Here is a 20731-nt window from a genome sequence, read left to right as displayed (position 1 = left end):
AGGGAAATTAGGGATAGTATCAAGTCCAAAGAAGAAACATATAAATTAGCAAAAAAAAAAGTGGCAATCCTGAGGACTGGGAGGCATTCAGAGTCCAGCAGAGGAGGACAAAGGGCTTAATTAGGAAAGGGGAAAAAGATTGAGAGAAAGCTGGCAGGGAACATAACAATTGACTGTAAAAGTTTTTATAGATATGTGAAAAGAAAAAGATTGGTTAAGACAAATGTAGGTTCCTTACAGTTAGAAACAGATGAATTGATCATAGGGAACAAGAACATGGCAGACCAATTGAATAACTACTTTGGTTCTGTCTTCACTAAGAAGGAGATAAATAATCTTCCGGAAATAGTAGAGGACCAAGGGTCCAGTGAGATGGAGGAACTGAAGGAAATACATGTTAGTAGGGAAGTGGTGTTAGGTAAATTCGCTTTTAATCTTTTTATTAGTATTAAAAATATTATGAACAAAATACAATTAAAATATTAATAATGGATTACAAACATATAAACTCCCATTACACATGAAGGAATACATAAAGAATGAATACAGTATAAGTAAGCTTTCCCAAAACATAAACCAAATAGTGTATATATGAACAAGGTAAGTCTAGATATTCCATAATATATAATATAAAAAAGAGAAAAAAAATAAATCTATATATGAAAGTTAACTAATCTACTAATCTAATATCTAAGAAAAAAAACAAAAGAGGAAGAAAAAACTAAAAAAAAACTAAAAAAAAGAGAAGAAAAAAAAAGGGCTGTTCATAGTATCCCACAAGCATACATAAACATCAATGTCGTCAACTCCGATCCTCTCAACATACATACGATTAAAGCTGAAAAAACCAATAAGCCTGGCACAGGGCCATTACATCATATGAAAATATTGAATAAATGGTCTCCATATCTTTTCAAATTTAAAAGAAGTATCAAATACAGCACTTCTAATTTTTTCTAAATTTAGACATAACATAGTTTGAGAAAGCCAATGAAATACCGTGGCAGGATTAATTTCCTTCCAATTCAGCAAAATAGATCTTCTAGCCATCAAAGTGAGAAAAGCAATCATTCAACAGGCGGAAGGAGATAAGTGAAGTGAGTCCATCATCGGTAAACCAAAAATTGCGGTAATAGGATGGGGTTGTAAATCAATGTTCAGTACCGCCGAAATATTATCAAAAATATCTTTCCAATATTTTTCCAAAATCGGACATGACCAAAACATATGAGTTAAAGACGCGATTTCTGATTGACATCTGTCACAAATAGGGTTTATATGAGAATAAAAATGAGCTAATTTATCCTTGGACATACGGGCCCTATGCACAACCTTAAATTGTATTAATGAATGTTTGGCACATATAGATGATGTATTAACTAATTGAAGAATTCTATCCCAATTCTCAATAGAAATAATAAGATTAAGCTCTCTTTCCCAATCATTTTTGGTCTTATCAAAGGGCACTGAACGTATCTTCATAATTATATTATAAAGTTTTGATATAAGCCCTTTTTGAAAAGGGTTTAATTCAAACAAACTCTCCAAAATATCTGAAGACACAAAATTTGGGAATGAAGGAAGTACCGTACTTAAAAAATGCCTAACCTGTAAGTATCTAAAAAAATGAAATCTAGGCAAATTATATTTATTTGCTAATTGCTCAAAAGACATAAAACAGTTGTCCAAAAATAAGTCAGAAAATCTTAATAATCCCTTAGTTTTCCAAGCCAAAAAAGCTTGATCTATAATTGAGGGGTGGAAAAAACAATTAGATACAATAGGACTATTTAACACGAATTGAGTCAACCCGAAAAATTTCCGAAATTGAAACCATATACGTAAGGTATATTTAACTATCGCGTTGTCGATTCGATTCGGCAATTTAGAAAGAGCAGAAGGGAGAGATGTCCCTAAAATAGAACCCAGAGCATAAGCAGATACAGATTTAGTTTCCAAACTCACCCAATGAGGGCCAAAAGGACCATCCCATTCTTTCAACCAACATATCAAATATCTAATATTAACTGCCCAATAGTAAAATCTGAAATTGGGTAATGCCAACCCACCATCCTTCCTTGCCTTCTGTAAGTATATTTTACCTAACCTGGGATTTTAATTCTGCCATATATATGCGGAAATTTTTGAATCAACATTAGTAAAAAAGGATTTCGGAATAAAAATTGGTACCGCTTGAAAAATATATAAAAATTTAGGTAAAATAACCATCTTAATAGCATTAATCCTACCTATCAGAGACAAAGATAATGGTGACCACTTAGTAAACAAGCCTTTAATCTGATCAATTAAGGGTAGAAAATTAAACCTAAATAATTCTTTATGGTTTTTTGTAATTTTAATCCCTAAGTAAGTAAAAGAGTCTTTAACTAATTTAAACGGTAAAATACCATAGTTTGGGACCTGTCTATTCAAAGGAAACAATTCACTCTTATTAAGATTTAACTTATACCCAGAAAACTCACTAAATTGAGCCAACAATGATAAGACTGCTGGAATAGATTTCTCAGGGTTAGAGATGAATAATAATAAATCATCTGCGTATAAAGATACCTTATGAATATCTGTTCCACGATTAATACCCAAAATATCCTGTGATTCTCTGATGGCAATTGCCAAAGGTTCTAAAGCGATGTTAAATAGTAATGGACTAAGAGGACAACCTTGTCTAGTGCCCCAAAATAATCGAAAAAATGGAGATCTTTGATTATTAGTAAACACCGAGGCTACTGGAGTTTGATATATCAGTTTGATCCAAGAAATAAAGTTCGGACTGAAATTAAACTTCTTCAGCACATAAAATAAGTAAGGCCATTCAACTCTATCAAATGCTTTCTCCGCATCTAATGAAATAACACATTCTGAAGTATTGTGTGAAGGAGTATAAACAATATTCAATAATCTCCTAACATTGAAAAAGGAATAGCGATTTTTAATAAAACCAGTTTGGTCTTCCGAAATAATTTGGGGTAGTTCCTTCTCCAGCCTGGAAGCCAGTAACTTGGAAAAAATCTTAGAATCCACATTCAATAAAGATATTGGTCTATAAGATGCACAATCAGTAGGGTCTTTATCTTTCTTCAGTATTAAGGAAATGGAAGCTCTATAAAAAGATTGAGGCAAATTCCCCAATCTAATTGCTTCTTCAAAAACCTTGCATAGCCAAGGAGATAGAGTAGCAGAAAAACATTTAAAAAATTCTACTGTGTTTCCATCTGGACCTGGTGCTTTCCCAGAATTCATTGAGGAAATGACCCCTTTAATTTCCGCATCCGTAAACGGAGTATCTATTACTGAAAGATCATCAGATGATAGTTTTGGAAAATTCAATTTCCCGAGAAAATCACACATGGTATTATGATCCTGAGGGAATTCAGATTGATACAGGGAAGTATAAAAGTCTTGAAAAGACTTATTTATCTCATCATGGTTAACTGTCAAATCCCCGTTCTGCTGACGAACCATAGTGATTTGACGTTTAACTGAAACATTCTTCAGCTGACTGGCTAACAGTTTTCCCGATTTATCACTATGTATATAAAAATCAGATCTGGTTTTCATTAATTGATTTTCAATCGGAGATGTGAGTAATAAACTATGTTCCATTTGAAGTTCAACCCTTTGTTTGTAAAGCTCCTTGCTAGGAGTAGTCGAATATTTCTTGTCAATCTCTTTAATTTTATCAACCAATAAAAGAGTTTCCTTCTTAATGCGTTTTCTCAGACCAGCAGAATAAGAGATAATCTGTCCACGTATATACGCTTTGAAAGTGTCCCAAAGTATTCCGCAAGAGATATCCTCCGTGGAATTAGTTGAAAAGACGAAATCGATCTGTTCCTTCATAAATTTAATAAAGTCCGGCTCTTGCAATAAGGTAGAGTCAAATCGCCATTGTCTAGCACTTAAAGCTGTATCCGTAAAATTAATAGAAAGTTTTAATGGAGCATGGTCGGAAATAGCTATAATATCATAATTACAACCAATTACCGATGGAATAAAACAAGAGTCAATAAAAAAATAATCAATTCTCGAATAGGAGTGATAAACATGTGAGAAAAAAGAAAACTCTTTGTCATTAGGATGACGAAATCTCCAAATATCAAAAACTCCATTATCAGTCAAAAAGGTATATCTAGTTCACCACATTCACCCCCCACTTTGTTTAAAAAAAAATCCCCAAGTATATTTACAGGTTAAGTCTATCAGGTGGTCGAATCGTTCGCTGCGATCTACGTAGCTTTATTGGTATCAATAAATTCAATAAAGGCCACATTTCCCTATCTAGATAACATCACCATCTGTGGTCGGGACTGGCCGGATCATGACGCCAACCTCCAACGATTTTTCCAAGTGGCCGATGCTTTGAACCTCACTTATAACAAGGACAAGTGTGTGTTCAGAACCACACGACTCGCTATCCTTGTGTATGTCGTGGAGAACGGGGTCATTGGCCCTGACCCCGACCGTATGCGCCCCCTGTTAGAACTCCCTCTTCCCGCCACTCTCAAGGCCCTCCGGCGGTGCCTGGGTTTTTTTTTTCCTATTACGCCCAATGGGTCCCCCATTACGCAGACAAGGCCCGCCCCCTGGTCCGGTCTACCACTTTTCCCCTCTCTGCCGAGGCCAGCGCGGCCTTCAGCTGCATTAAAGGGGACATTGCCAAAGCAACGATGCATGCGGTGGTATCAATTAAGTGGCCGACTTATTGGGTAGAGTCTGAATAGGTGTAGATTTGTCCATCAAAGGAATTAGACAACAATTAAAGTCACCACCCATTATTAACTTATATTCATTTAAATTAGGTAAAGAAGTAAATAAGGACTTAAAGAAATCAGGACAATCCACATTTGGGGCATAAAAATTAACCATAGCAACCTTTTTATTACCGAGTAAACCCGTAATTAACAAAAATCTACCATTCGGATCCGAAAGGATATCATGTTGAACAAATGTAATAGAGGAGTCAATAAAAATTGAAACTCCCTTAACTTTGGCATTCGAATTCGAATGATACTGTTGATCCCGCCAAGACCTAAAAAAGCGATATTTGTCCTCCTTCCTCACATGAGTTTCTTGTACAAAAATGATATGAGCATTAAGTCTTTGGAATACTTTGAAAATCTTCTTTCGTTTAATCGGATGGTTTAATCCATTAGTATTCCAAGACACAAAGTTAATGGTTTGAGCCATGTTTTTAAAGTCATCCCTTTGGCATATAAAGGGTTAACCATGTTATAAACTCATGCACCCGGAAGAGGAACAAAAATAAAGAGCGGACCCGGAAGTGACGACATCGTAGACATATTTTTAGTTCATAACAGCCCAAGTAAAAAAACTAAAACAAATTGATAAGAGAAAAATTAAAAAGGAAAACAGACCAACCCCCACCCCCACATGAAAAAGAAAAAAAGCCAAAATATGGCTAGAAAAAAGAAAAAATGAGACTAACTCTACCCCCATATCAGCGGCAGACCACTCCGTGTTTAAAGGATATGTATAAAAAAAACCACCCGAACTTTAAGAATTATGATCGCAGTACTAAAAACTATGCTTCTTAATATGCTGAGTTGTAAAGAAAAAGGGAGTATAATCACTAAAAGTTTATAAATCGGGTTATAACCCAAACAAATCAAGAAGTATTTAAACTATGATAAGCGATGCATTATAGGAAGAAGACGAAAAAAAAGAAACAATAACGCCATCTTAAACAAAACCAATACTTTGCAAAAAACCATTATCTTGATATTAAACAAAAAATTCACTTCGAAAGGTTAAAAATATACCTTCAAGGGAACAAAAATAATAGACAAGAATATAGTATAGTAGTTAAAGTGTATAAGACAAAGCGATTAATATAACGAAAACACACTTTAACTTAAATATGAAGTATAGGATAAACCTACACCAATAACCAGAGACTAACCCTGGTTTAAGGAATCGAAAACCATCTTTCACGATCAGAATCACTCATTTAATGGAGAGTAGTAACTGTATCAGTAGGGAAATTCTCCTCCAAATACTTTTTCGCTTCAAAGGTAGACAGGAATACTTTACACGGAGCATTCGGGGGGGAAATCCTGAGCTTCGCCGGGTATAAGAGCGCAGGTTTTAGATTTTTCTCATAACATTCAGACATAAGAGGTTTAAAAAGCAGCCTTTTCTTCATAACTTCTGGGCTAAAATCTTGTACCAAACGAAAACAATACTCATGAAATGTAATCATCCCGGCCCTTCGAGCTTCACGAATGAGTTGTTCTTTGTCGTGTACGTAATGAAATCGGACGATTACCACCGGGGGCTTATCTGAAGCCGTCGGTGAACGACTCCAAATTCTATGTGCTCGGTCAAGTACCGGGGGGTTTTCTGGAAAAACCGACGGAAACGCATCTTTTAGAAATTGAGCAAAGCATTTCGAAGGATCGCCTTTTTCTATGCCGTCTGGGAGGCCAAGTATGCGTAGGTTCTGTCTTCTGGACCGATTCTCGAAATCGACACTCTTGGCTTTAAGTGTCTCCACCAGTTTAATGGTCGAAATTAAATCCTGTTGCAATTTTTCAATTGTCAAATCTCGTTTCCGCGCTTCATGTTGCAGAGACGCGATAAGCGCTTGCTGCTGGTTAATTACTGAATCCGTCTTTACCATATAATCTTGAAAAGCCTTTATATCTTGTTGAAAAGCCTGATGTTGTTCCTCAAATTTTCTATCCAAAACCTCCATAAGCAGTTCATAAGTTAACTCAGTGCGTTGCGGTTGAGCTTGCTTCTTTCCATTACCGTTCGGGTTTCGCACCGGTTCTCGTCCTTTGGATCTAAGAGCCATTTCTGTTTGCATATCTTCCAAAATTCACAATAAAATCTTAACGATAAACCCGAGATAGTAGCAAAAATCTTTTGGTGTAGGTAACAATAAGTTGAATAAGGGTGATCAAAGGTTAGAAAAAGTAAAGGTTATGGAGCGGATCTGAAACAGTACTCACTCCATGAGCGTCTCCCGCTGATCAATTCTGCATCTTATGTGAACTACATATCAACCATCTCTTCATTTTCAGCTTGAGACCTACTGAATCATGAATCCTTTGCTCTCTGGCAGCCTGGGCTATTGCTCTCTGCTCTCCCAGTTTACTGTTTGTGTGTCATTCTGCAATGAGTATCCTTAGTTTCTACAACATAGTCCTGCGGCTCTTTCAATGTCGCTTCTGTTTCTTTTATCTCCTGATCGTCATGCTGACTCAACGCGTTCGGAGTGGGAAGGGAAAGTCATGGGCAGGGAGATCGGCAAAGGATTTCATAGATGCAAGGGCGTTTATTTGCCTGTGTGTTAGGGGTGGGGGGAGAGAGAGGGAGGGTGTCTGCATTTAGGTTTGTGTGTGTGTGAAAGAGGGAACGTTCTGGGTTTATGTTTCTGTGCTTGTGTATATGTGTATGTGAGAGGGATAGTATCTGTGCGTGTGTGAATGTGTGCGCGTGAGAGAGAGAGAGTGTGAGAGAGATTCAGACAGACAGAGAGATAGAGAGAGCTAATAATGGTTTCTAACATGGTTTTATGCGATGGTGTGACCTTATTTGGTGGAGCTGCATTTATTTCTTCAAGGGCATTGCGGAGGTAATGCCAAGGTCACGGGTATTGTTATGTTAAACCATGACATGAAATTGGAATGGAATCTATACACGGCAGAAGGTATTTTGTTAACTCATGTCGGTATTCACACCAGAGACAAACGTGTTGATGGTTGTGTTCGTAACCCACGGGACAGTGAATGACAGCCTTATCAGCCCATTATATTCCTACACCACAGTATTTCAGCATCAAACTGTTCCTCAGGTGGATTAACAGCGGCTTTTCCGTCACTTTACCCTTCCAAATCCACAGCACGAGTAAGAAATTTTATACATATAAATTACAACATGAACACACACACACACACACACACACACACACACACACACACACACACACACACGCACACGCACACACACACACACACACACACACACACACACACACACACACACACACACACACATTTTTTCTTCGGCTGCCCATCAATTTTCTTTTTTTTAATACTTTATTTACAATTTTCTGTTTTACAAAGACAAAACGTATTGAAGACGTACAAAACAATACGAAGGAAATGCAGCTCCGGGTGGAGCACAGACAAAACAAATCAAAAACAAGAACAAAAAGGCTGACAGACAATTTACAACATATATGTCAAACTCAAGGTCCGCGGGCCAAATCCGGCCCGCGGTGGAATTATCTTTGGCCCGCGAGATAATATCTAATTACTATTAAAGTTGGCCCCAGTAATCGAAGCGCCTATGGCGTATGATATGGCTAATGCTAAGTTTATTCAGGTACCAGGTTTTCAGGGTTTTTAGTGTTTATTCGGCAGTGTTGCTCGGCAGGCTTCTTCATAAGAAACGGAATTTGTAAAGTGAAACACTTTGTAGTTATAGCAGAGACTGAGACACATGAGAGCAGGCTGAAAAAACGGAGGCAACGAAAGCTGCGTTCGCACGCGTCCGACTGATCCGGCCCGCATGAAGCTGCATTTTGCTCAATCCGCCCCGTGACCTAAAATGACTTTGACACCCCTGATTTACAAGATTACATACGTATATTTTTAAAAAAAGTTGAAGCAATAGTGGTATCACGGAATAAGGGAATCCGGTTAGGCACCACACCCACTCATGAGGCTAGACAGGTCAAGGTCACAATGTATGTGAGGTAATATGACACTGAGCCAAGAAAGGTCCCCTTATTCTCTCAAATATTTTTCGTGTATTGCGGTTGTGCAGATGCACAAGTTCAACCTTCCAAATTCACAATTTTTCGCTGTCTCCAAGTTAGACACTACTTTAAGGAAAAGTGCGCACACTTCGAGCCTATTTCCACCACACATCCCTTTCTCGAAAACCTCTTGCTCCCTCCAGACTCCAAACAGTTAATAACAAAATTTGAGAATTGTTTTACTCCTTTGGTTTCTACAAATTTTATTGGGGAAGCCTGGGCTAGGGACTTGAACTCAGAGATATCAGCGGAACTTTGGGAGGAGGCAATGTCCCGGGTTCACGGTTGTTCTATTAACGCTGCAGGTTAATCCAGCACAAGGTGATGCATAGATTGCTTTATTCAAAAACAAAACTGAATCGCATCTTCCCATCTGTGTCTCCTGATTGCGACAAGTGCCGCTCTGCCGAGGGCTCACGAGCACATGTTTTCTGGTTTTGCCCTACATTATACAACTTTTGCGCTGCAATTTTTGAGTGGCTCTCAAAAGCCTCTTGTAGAGACATTCAGCCGAATCACGACCTCGCCATCTTTGGATGCTCTGCACTGACTCTTGAGTTGCCGCACGACATGCGGATTGCTCTGCATCTAGGAATGGTGGTGACTAAGAAACTTATTCTTCTGACCTGGAAGTCTACTACTCCACCCACCTTTGCTCACAGGCTCAAGGAGATGTTGTCTAATATACAAATGGAAAGACTGAGCCTGCTCAAACCCAGTACATAGAATATATTTGAGAGAATAAGGGGACCTTTCTTGGCTCAGTGTCATATGACCTCACATACATTGTGACCTTGACCTGTCTAGTCCCATGAGTGGGTGTGGTGTCGAACCGGATTCCTTTACTCATTTTATTTCACATTGTTTCCGTGATACCACTATTGTGTCAACTTTTTTTGAAAGTCAATTTATGTAGTTTTGTAAATTGTCTGGCAGCCTTTTTGTTTTTTGTTTTTGATTTGTTTTCTCTGTGCTCCACCTGGAGCTACATCATCTTGGTATTGCTTTGTGTGTCTTCAATATGTTTTGTCTTTGTAAAACTGAACATTCTAAATAAAGTGTTTAAAAAAAAAACAGCAGCATTGCTCGATATTCAATGTGTTCTATACTTACTTTGTTTGTTTGGCGCAACCCTCGTTCGTTCCTAGCGCTAACATTTGGGATTATGTGTGTGGTTCTAGTCTACTCTATGTGATGCATTCGAGAGGTTACCTGGTGTTTCAGCCTCCTTAACGAAATGAACAAAGTTGCAGAGGACAATGGATGAGGTTGGTACAGATCCTCGGGGAAGAGCGAGGGACATGAAGATCTGAAAATAGAGAGTTGTGTCCATCCATCAAGGGAGAATTTGGAGCGACACAGTTAATCAATGGACAACAGCTTCTTGACAGCAGAAGAGATACTCGGTTGCCACGTGGACCCTCAGTGCCGAATAGTTTTCAACATGAGTGTCAGGGGAGAATCATGCACCTCCTCCAGCTTCTCCCTGAGCTCAGTCTGACAGACGAGGTAAAGAGCTCAGATGTTGCAGCATGTAGCACAGTTCATGGAAAATGAAGGTACCTGCAAACAATGTGGGACGACCGCTGCATGAACCACCCTGTTTCAGAGAGCCATCGCCCCATACAAGGCCCATGACAGGATGAAATTTCCCGAGGCGACCAGCAGTAAAATGAGGGATTACCTGGGGCTCCGCATCTCCGGGTCTCTGGACTCTGATCATTGTGGGGATCTCGGATGTCGCCGCGGACTCTACTGGCCACTAAGTTATTCGTGATAGTAAAGGCATTAGACAGGTTAAACAGCGAGAAATGGGATAACAGTTAAAAAAACGTAAAGAAAGGCATCGATTACTGTCCAGAATAGTGAACCCAGTAGCTCCCACCTTTGCATGCAAGGCCACACTGTGTTATACATATATCTTGGACCATGAAGAACCGGAACACGTTATTTAGCGAAGACACACAGTTCAGAACCACAGTCGCCGCTCTCCCAGTGCAATACTTCACGTTTGGATCCTGAAACCAAATGGTCACAAATCGATCAGAGGTGAAAGCGACGTTGAAGCAAACAGAATAACCTGTGGCGGCCTGCAGTAAAAGGACGTGTATTCTGCACAGAGAAGCCTTCAGAATTTCCAGCAATATAACGCTGAAGAAAATGACCGCTCGGCCTGTCACTGACATGGCCGCCTGATGACGGGTGACAGTTTTAGAGATTGTGGTCTTACCCCGCGATAGAAACGCAATCGTCAGCAGTTCACCGTGAAAAGCACAATTACAGAAATTATACATAAAACTGAGAGCATGTATGTGCCAACGTTTGTTTAATCGTACCCAATATATCAGCTTCTATCATCATCTTCGGCAGCGCTTTCTCTCCACCTACCTCTCCTTGTATGGAAATACTATAACCACACACCCGCTATATTTTCCCCCTCGTATTAGTAATTTCATCAGGGGAACAAAAGGCACACGCGGTTGAGTCTATCTGTGCCTCGTACAATCGTGCATAACTCTATAATGTCACCTCTCATCCTGCAAAGAGATAAACCCAGGCTCTCTCCAGAGCTTTCCAAACCAGAACGAATCCATTTTTGCTTCGCAGCAGCATCGTATCTACCCAGATCAACAGCTCCTTTTTTCCACCATTGCATCATTGAATAATCAATCTCAAGAGTTTAAACTTATCCATACAGAGATATGAAAAGTATTCGCCCCCTTGGAAGTTTCAATGTTTTATTGTTGTACAGCACCACATCGCAATGGATTTAATTTGGACTTTTTAACACTGATGAACAGAAAAAGTCGCGTCATGTCAAAGTGCAAACAGATCTCTACAACGTGATCTAAATTAATTACAAATATAAAACACAAAATAATTGTTTGCGTGAGTATTCGCTCCCGTTAAAACGGCACACCGTATCATGACTGCTGCAGCCAGTTAGTTTCAGAACTGAAATAATTAGTTTACTGGCGATCGCCTCTGTGCAGTCAACGTGTTTCAATCGATTGTAGTAAAGATACACTTGTAATGATAAAACTACATCATGAAGCCAAAAGAACACTCCAAGCACCTCCGCGGAAAGGTTATTGAACAGCACATGCCAAGAGACGGATATAAGAAAATTTCCAAGTCACTGAATGTCCCTTAGAGTAGAGTTAATTCAATAATCAGGAAGTGGAAGGAACCTGGCACAATTCTAAACCCCTTGAGCAGGCATTCCTCAAAAACTGAGTGATCTGTGCAAGAACGGGACTATTGAAGGAAGACCGCGAGGGACTTCTGACAACTCTGGACGACGTACAAGCTTCAATGGCTGAGATGGCAGAGGGTACCCATACAACAACTGTTGACTGGGTGGTTCACCAGTCGCAGCTTTATGGGAGATTGGCAAAGAGAAAGACACTGTTGAAAAGAAAACTCACCTGAAATCTCAGCCATAGCTGCCACAAGACATGTCAGACACTAAAGTCTGGGATCAGCCAGACTCAGGTATGGAGAGAGGAACTCAAGGGTAAGAGGGAGAAGAGGGAGACTCCAGTGCACAAGTGATCAGAGAAGGGATGGGAGAAGCGACATTGGGGCGGAAAGACACTGGGGAACGAGAGTGTGACTGGGGTAGGAGAAAGAGAGTGTGGTAGGGAGAGATTGGGGTGAAAGAGGGGTAGTGGGGTTCCTGAAGAGAGGGAGAGAGGGTAAGAGAGACTGGGAGAGAGGAAGACAGGAGGAGGGACGGGGAAAAGAACAGGTTAGGGATCACAGGAGAGTTAGTGACACTGGAGGGAGAGGGAGACACGGGGAGATAGAAAGAGTGAGAGAGACTGGGGGAGAGACTGGAGAATGAAAGAGACAGGAGGTGAAACAGGCACTGAGGTAAGAGAGGGACTGAGGCGTAAGAGGCAGATTGTGGAAAGGGAAACTGGGCTGGGAAAAGCGGGGAGAGAGTACACCGCTGCTACACCGCTAGTAGTGTCTTCTACATTGAAGACAGATGCAAAACACTTATTCAATTCGCTCGCCTCTCTCCTGTCCTGCTACTGCTACTTCTCCAGCATCGTTATCAAGCGGTCTGATGTCCAATATCGCGTCTCGTTTATTTTTCATATAGCTGAAGAAACTTCTGGTATCCCCTTCAAATTGTGGGCTAGCTTACTGTCGTATTCCATCATTTCGAAGTCATCATACCTTAATTACTTCGTTAGTTGCCTTCTACTTTCAACGAGATTACCATTACTTTATCACTTTTCTTCTATAAGTTTCTTCTGAGTTTTATGTTGGCTTTGACTTTTCATAATAGCCATGGTTGTGTCATATTACCTTTAGAATACTTCTTCCCTTTTTTGATGTACATATCATTCGCGTTCCCAAATGCTTCCAGAAAACCCAGCCATTGCTGCTGTGCCGTCATCCCTGCCAATGTTCTTTTCCAAGCAATATTGACCAGCTCCTCTCTCAAGACTCTGTAATTCAAATTACTCCACTGATATATCTGCCTTCAGTTTCCCTTTGTTAAATTCCAATTTGAATTGAATCACCTCATCTGGGGGACGCGAGGGAGCGATAGAAGTGGAGAAAGCCAGAGGAGAGAAACGTGGCGGAGAGAGACAAACAGAAAGTGAGATTAACGTGGGAGAGAGCAACGGGAAAGTAACAAACGAATAGACAGGGAGCAGCAGTGAGAGAGAACCGGCGAGAAAATAAGACGGGATTGCGGAGAGAGGCAGGGTGAAAGAGAAACGATTGATGAAGTGACGTGGTGGCGGGAGACAGGAGAAACAGATAGTGGGGAGGGGTAGACTAAGGAGATAGACTGAGGGTACAAATAAACTCGGGAGTGGAGACTGGTGGAAAGAGACTGGGGTATGGAAAGAGACGGGGAGAGAGCCTGGGATATGGAGAGGAAAACTGAGGGGGAGGAAGAAGACCGCTGTGCGGGTGATAAGAGTAAGGCTGGGAGACGCGAAAGTGGGGCAAAGTGAGTAACTGGGGAATGTGAGCGTGACTGGGTAAGGAGAAAGAGGGTGTGGCAGAGCGATACTAGGGTGAAAGACGGGGTAGTGAGGATCCCAGCAGACAGAGAGAGAGAGACTGGGTGAGCGATGTTGGAGTGAAAGACGTTTAGTGAGGGTCCCAGTAGAGAGACTCGGAGAGAGAAAGACAGGAGGAGAGAGAGAGAGAGACGTAGAGTAGGACTGGGTAGAGAGCGCTAGGGGATTTAGTGACACTGGAGGGAGAGGGAGGCACGCGGAGGGAGACATGGTCAGAGAGACTAAGGGAGAGAGTGGACGATTAGAGAGAGAGTGAAACGTATTGAGTTGAGAGAGGGACTGAAGGGTAAGAGACAGATTGTGGAAAGATAGACTGGACTAGGGATAATGACATTGGACGAAATAGACAGGGAAGGAGATGGGGGGGAGCGCGACGGGCGAGAAGGCGAGGGGAGAGGGCGAGGGCCAGAGTAGACGGATTCGAGACAAAGATTGGGGGAGAGGCATGCCATGGAGCCATACTGGGGGAGAAAGAGACCAAGGAGAGAGCGAGAGAGTGGCCGGGAAGGGAGGCTGGGGGAGGGAGAGAGAGAGACTAGGTAAAAGCGAGAGGAAGATTTTGGGACAGAAAGACAGGATAGAGGAAGAATCTGGGAGAGAGAGACGTGAGGGAAGAATGGAGAAGAGAAACGGGAGAGAGGCCGGTGAGGTACGAGAGAGCAATGGGGAGAATGTGATCGGGAGAGAAGGAACTGGGATGGACAGAGAGGACGGGGTGATGAGAGATTTCTGAAGGGTAGCGAGGTCAGGGAGGCTAAGAGAGTGCGGGGGAGAGACCGGTAGATGGAGTAGAGAGACTGGAATGGTATAGAGAGGAAGGGAGAGAGATGGGAAAGAGACACAGTGAAGAGAGACAGGGCTCAATGTACGGCGGGATGGGGGAGAAAGAGCCTCGGGGAAGTGCGAGATGTGTGTGTACGGAGAGACTGGGATGAGAAAGAGCAGAAGGGGGACAAACCGCAAGACAATGAACTATCCAAGGAAAAATGAGTGCATTTTCATTGTCGCTTGTGCACTGGTGGAAGGGGCTGAAAAGAATAAAACGTGACTGCAATTTGCTTATTAAAACAGAAAACGGGGAGAAAGAAAAAAGAACTGAAGTCAGAAATAAATCCTGTTACACCATATCCAAATAAATGTGATTAGTATCATCGCGGTAGTCCGGCCGTGGATCCTGTCCGAAGCTCGGGCTATGGGACAAATTTGTGGTCAGAGAGAAACAGAGAACAGAGGGAAACAGAGGGAGAGAAACAGACTGTGACGGGGCCTCGGGATGTGAACAGAGATAAAGCCGGAGAGATGCGGGGACAACGAGGGAGCAGGTCGAAGATGGAGATGGAGTTGAAAAAGAAGGAAAGGAACGCACACACGCCATGTTCCAGCCCGATCATATCTCCCTCACGGTGAAACTCACCCGCAGAGGCAATTTCGAGTTCGCTCCCCGTTGGGTGTTCCGCTTTGAGCCTCCCTGATCCTGGCCCATGACCGGGTAGAAAGGATGCGATCGGCGGAACCAAGTAGGAAAGACCGCAGTATTATGTGAAGTGTTGTGTGAACTAAGGAAGTCCGGATCTGGGTCGTAGCCACACCCCAGGTGTTCTCCGATTAGTAAATAAAGCCAGTAGATATAAATAAGACTTGAAGAGACGAATGTAACGAAATTTCGTTCACGCTTCTGCCTGCGACTGACCGTCTTTCCTTTGCAGGACCAGGTAAGTTAATTGAAGGCAGATGGGAAGTAGTAAAGTTGATCAGGAATGCGGGGGAGAGAGTTTCCTGTACAGATAAAGATGAAAACCAGGTAAATAGATTGAAGGAAGATGGCAAGTAATGATAGTCATGTTGATGAGTGAAATGCGGGGAGTGGGAGAGAGTGTTATCTGTAATGGTAAAGAAGAAAACGAGAAAAAAAGAACCAGAAGGTTGAACGAGGAAAGGAATCCCGGGGAGAGCCGCTGGTGCCGCCAATCTCCCTGCTGATGAGGTCTGGTTCAAAAGTGGATATACTAGAAATGTGATTCCTTTTACTAGTGGCTTGTGTGGTTGGACAGAAAGACGGTGGCTCTATGGGAGTCTTCTGAGTCATAGACAATTAAATGCACCCTGGGTCGAGTGTGTTGGTGTGCGTGAGTGTGGTTAAATGATCATAAACTTGACTGAACCTGAATAAGTGCTGGAGGTAGCTAAGCGAAATCAGCCTCGCAATAAATAAAAATAGACTGACTGACACAACCATGTCCAAACAAAAGAAAGGGGAGGCATCTCAGTGCTTATATCCTCACTTAGACAGCCTGAGCCCAGGCCGGAATGAGGACAGAAAGAAAGGGGAGGCGGCTCAGTGCTTATATCCTCACCTAGACAGCCTGAGCCCAGGTCGGAATGAGGACAGAAAGAAAGGGGAGGCGTCTCAGTGCTTATATCCTCACCTAGACAGCCTGAGCCCAGGCCGGAATGAGGACAGAAAGAAAGGGGAGGCGTCTCAGTGCTTATATCCTCACCTAGACAACCTGAGCACAGGCCGGAATGAGGACTGGACAAAGTTTTAATGCTAGCAGAAGCTATACGACAGAATCAAACACACGACCCCGCCTGATAACGTTCAGTTAACCTAAACAGAGGGGCGGGGTGGGGGGGGGGGGGAACAACCCGCAAGATAAAGAAATATCGAAGGAAATATGAGCCCACTTTTAGGGTCACTTCTGCACCGGTCGAGGGGACTGAAAAATGGGACATGACTATAATTTGCGTATTAGAACAGGGACCGGGGGGGAAATAAAAAGCGAATTCAGAAGTCGATCCTGTTACACAATATCCAAAAAAATTATGATTGGCACCTCCGCTGTAATCCGGCCGTGGACCCCGTCCGAAGTTCGCGCCGTGGGACAAATTTGTGAAATTTATAACCCCTCGGCTGGATATGTTCACATGTTATTGAAAGGGGTGTGCGGAACCCACGTGACCTGCAGTGCAAGGAACGTCCCCAGAGGAATAGAATGAGAAACGATAATGACGGAGACAACGTTATCAATGGAAAGTGATTAAAGGGGACTCTGTAAGGCATCTCATCAGCATAATTATTTTCGACAGGTTGCCAGGTGCAGGCAAAAATCAGGAGGAAACATAACCGACTGTATTTCTCGTTTCTGAATGCATTAATGATAAGACTCTTGGCATTGTGAAGGATCCGAGGGGCCTTGGGGCCGAGTCGATAGGACCCTCTAAGCAGCTGCGCAGGTTGACTCTGTGGTTATGAAAGCGTACGGTGCATTGGTCTTCATCAACCCTGGGATTGAGTTTCAAAGCCGAGAGGTAATATCTGGGAGTGCAGTTAGTCGAGAAGCTAGACTGGACTACCAACACAGATGCCTTGTGCAGGAAGGCACAGAGTCGACTGTACTTCCTTAGAAGGTTGGCGTCATTCAATGTTTGTAGTGAGATGCTGAAGATGTTCTATAGGTCAGTTGTGGAGAGCGCCCTCTTCATTGTGTTGGGGAGGAAGCATTAAGAAGAGGGACGCCTCACGTCTTAATAAGCTGGTAAGGAAGGCGGGCTCTGTCGTGGGCAAAGTACTGGAGAGTATAACATCGGTAGCAGAGCGAAGGGCGCTGAGTAGGCTACGGTCAGTCATGAAAAACCCTGAACATCCTCTGCATAGCACCATCCAGAGGCAGAGAGGCAGTTTCAGCGACAGGTTGCTATCGATGCAATGCTCCTCAGACAGGATGAAGAGATCAATACTCCCCAATGCCATTCGGCTTTACAATTCAACCGCCAGGAGTAAGATATGTTACAGTGTCGGGGTTAGGACTGAGCTTAAGTTACCATTCAATGTATTTAAGAACTTTTTAAAAGCTATTTATTAATGCTGTTTGAGAGGGTGACTTTAGATGCATATCATATTTTTACTGAGTTAAGTATTGTATGTAATTAGTTTTGCTACAATAAGTGTATGGGACATTGGAAAAAATGTTGTATTACCCCATGGGGATGAATAAAGTATATATCTATCTATCTATCTATCTATCTATCTATCTATCTATCTATCTATCTATCTATCTATCTATCTATCTATCTATCTATCCATCTATCACCCTTGTCAGACCCCGCTTGGAGTAATGGCCTGTACTGTGCTGTAGGTTTTCTATGTGTCTATGTATTCGCTGATAGATGGGAATTTTCTGCTGGAATAGTCTTGCAGGACAAATCTGCGCTACTGTACTGACGGTACGGACACTCTTAAACTGCCCAGCGACGCGTGTTATCTACGACAGTTTATTCTGACATGTCAGCCTCTGATGCATTTCCATCGCACCGCCCGATACACTGAAACATCTCAGCCGAGCGATTACCAGAAGCTCCTTTCCGTGACTAACAGAGCAGAAACTCTTTATGCAACTGAACACATCTATTATGGTCCAAAGGACAAAGTGGCAGAAGGGTTTTTGAGTGAACAACAGAATCAACGATTTAAATTGCCATATCCAATCCCTCATGTCACTATAGTCAGAAAAGACTGCAACTTCTCAACTACTCGAACTCGTGCTTCAGACTTTACAGGAGTTAAACCGCACACAGTGTATAACTCTGCCTAATACTAACGCTACTCTACAACTTCATTCCGCTCAGGCTGGATGCATAATATTTCCTTCTTCATCGTTAAAACAAAGTTTGACATCTTTGCTCCCCCCGCTTTGCCTGAGCATATCGTACACGCGTGTCTTTCGCAGGCACCTCCCTCTCGGTGGGTGATACACAAACATCACGAGGGTCTTGTACATTCCGCCCCACCGCACGAAGACCGTTGCTATTCTACCCTCTATACGGCAATATGATTTGTCACTGGAGACAATGTAAAGCATGAAACCTGTCATAAAGCACTATTCGATCAGGAAGGGTTTGTACCAACCTGCAGTCCCGGTAATCCTCTTAGTTTACCAGTTCCAAAATCAGCTCGTGATAATGAGTGACTTTTTTTTGCAATACTTAAGGGGGATTAGCAAGAGAGCATGCCAAGGGTTTACTGATGGCAGTTTAACCGAACGACACGGGGCCGCAGACAACCCAGTGCATAGTGCTCTGCACAATTACCGGCAGTTGTAAGAGGCATGCCTGGGTGTCTAAAATCTGTCACCTACACTACAATTAAAAAACATAGAACATAGAAACCTACAGCCCATTACAGGCCCTTCGGCCCACAATGTTGTGCCCACCATGAAACCCACTCTAGAAACTGCCTTGGATTTCCCTGGTGCATAGACCTCTACTTCTCAAAGTTCCATGTACCTGTCCGAGAGGCTCTTAAAGACCCTATTGTATTCGCTTCCATCACCGCCGCCGGCAGTGTTTTCCACGCATCCAACACTCTCTGTGTGAAAACTGGACTCTGACATTCCCTCGGTACCTATTCCCAAGCACCTTAATAGTACACCCCGCGTTTTAGCCAGTTTGTCCCTGGGAAAGAAGCCTCTGGTTATCCACACGATCAATGCCGCTCATCACCTTATACATATAATTATGGTAGAAACGTCCGATCCTATTAAATGGGATCTCCCTGATGAAGTGTGTCGGCCCGGGACATTGACTGTTTACTCTTTTGCATAGATTCTGCCCGGCTTGCTTAGCTCCTTAGGATTGTGTGGGTATTACTTTGATTTCCAGCGTCTGCAGATGTTCTCCAGTTTGCGATTAGACTTGGACAACAGTCAACAGCATTGGAAACTGCGCTGCAGACACGTGACAAAATTAACCTCAATTCATTACCAACTCCGGAATGCAATGGTCTGTCATTTAATCTTGCCAAGCTATTTTGTTGTAGTCTTTAAGCCACTCAATCTGTTTGTGAATTAAATTGGACAAGACTAAAATGACGTCGCTTGGGATTCACACTGCTTTTGTGTTCACGGTGGCCGGAGATGGGACACAATCATTAAGTATCACTGGAAACATTATTTATGATAAAGCGTTGAGTTGGTAATAACTGGCGCGAGATGCATAAATCTATTCTGCGCTCGGAAAGATATCTGTCGTGTCGACTCTAACTTCCGTCAACCCCGACGAGGAGAATCACCGGTGTTCTACAACGCTGATCGGTTGCAGGGCAGACTAGTGAGACGGAGCTAGAAATACAACAGAGTGAGTAATGTTCCGTCAGCGAGCGCTACATCTTTTAAAGGAATTTTTAATTCGGATTTTCGGTATCATTCTTTCATTTTAGAAAAAATAAATAAACCTTCCAGGTAGAGCTCAGCTAGTTCGAGAGAGAAAGAACGGATAACTATTTCCTGTTCCTCTGGAAGTTCATTAAATTTCAAACTGCATTTATTATCAACTTAAATATATATTCCAGCAATGCGATTTATGTAGTATACGACCGGACGAAAGGTGTGGTCAGAGAGAAACAGAGAACAGACGGAGAGGGAAAGAAACAGACCGTCACGGGGCCTCGGGATGTGAACAGAGGTAAAGCCGGAGAGATGCGGGGACAACGGGGGAGCAGGTCGGAGATGGAGATGGAGTTGAAAAAGAAGGAAAAGAACGCACACACGCCATGTTCCAGCCCGATCATGTCTCCCTCACGGTGAAACTCACTCGTCTGCAATGAGATTAAAACCTGTTCCGAACGGAACCGGACGTGTGGACAGAGAGAAAAAGGGAACAGAGGAAACGGATTTTCACGGGACCTCAGGAGCTGAACGGAGATAAAGAGGAAGATATGAAAGGACAAAGCGGAGCAGTCCGGAGATGGAATATGAGTTGGAAAGGGAAAGAAACACACACACACACACACACACACACACACACACACACACACACACACACACACACACACACACACACACACACACACACACACACACACACACACACACAC

The 20731-nt window shown here is 42.5% G+C and overlaps 2 protein-coding genes across 2 annotated transcripts in view; both read right to left on the bottom strand.

The window, feature by feature from the left end:
- LOC140724262 (uncharacterized) overlaps window positions 1-13220 on the bottom strand; it is a 33081-nt gene extending 19861 nt beyond the window's left edge. The window contains exon 1 of the mRNA XM_073038735.1: window positions 13130-13220. Coding sequence (XP_072894836.1) covers window positions 13130-13220 — 91 coding nt within the window. The remainder of the gene's footprint in view (window positions 1-13129) is intronic.
- LOC140724258 (NACHT, LRR and PYD domains-containing protein 3-like) overlaps window positions 1-20731 on the bottom strand; it is a 297596-nt gene that overhangs the window by 50258 nt on the left and 226607 nt on the right. The gene's annotated exons all lie outside the window — the stretch shown is intronic.

Source organism: Hemitrygon akajei, unplaced genomic scaffold (genome assembly GCF_048418815.1).
Source record: "Hemitrygon akajei unplaced genomic scaffold, sHemAka1.3 Scf000180, whole genome shotgun sequence".
Lineage (NCBI taxonomy): Eukaryota > Metazoa > Chordata > Chondrichthyes > Myliobatiformes > Dasyatidae > Hemitrygon > Hemitrygon akajei.
Note: the sequence above shows the minus strand (reverse complement) of the source record. Positions and strands in the feature narration are given on the sequence as shown.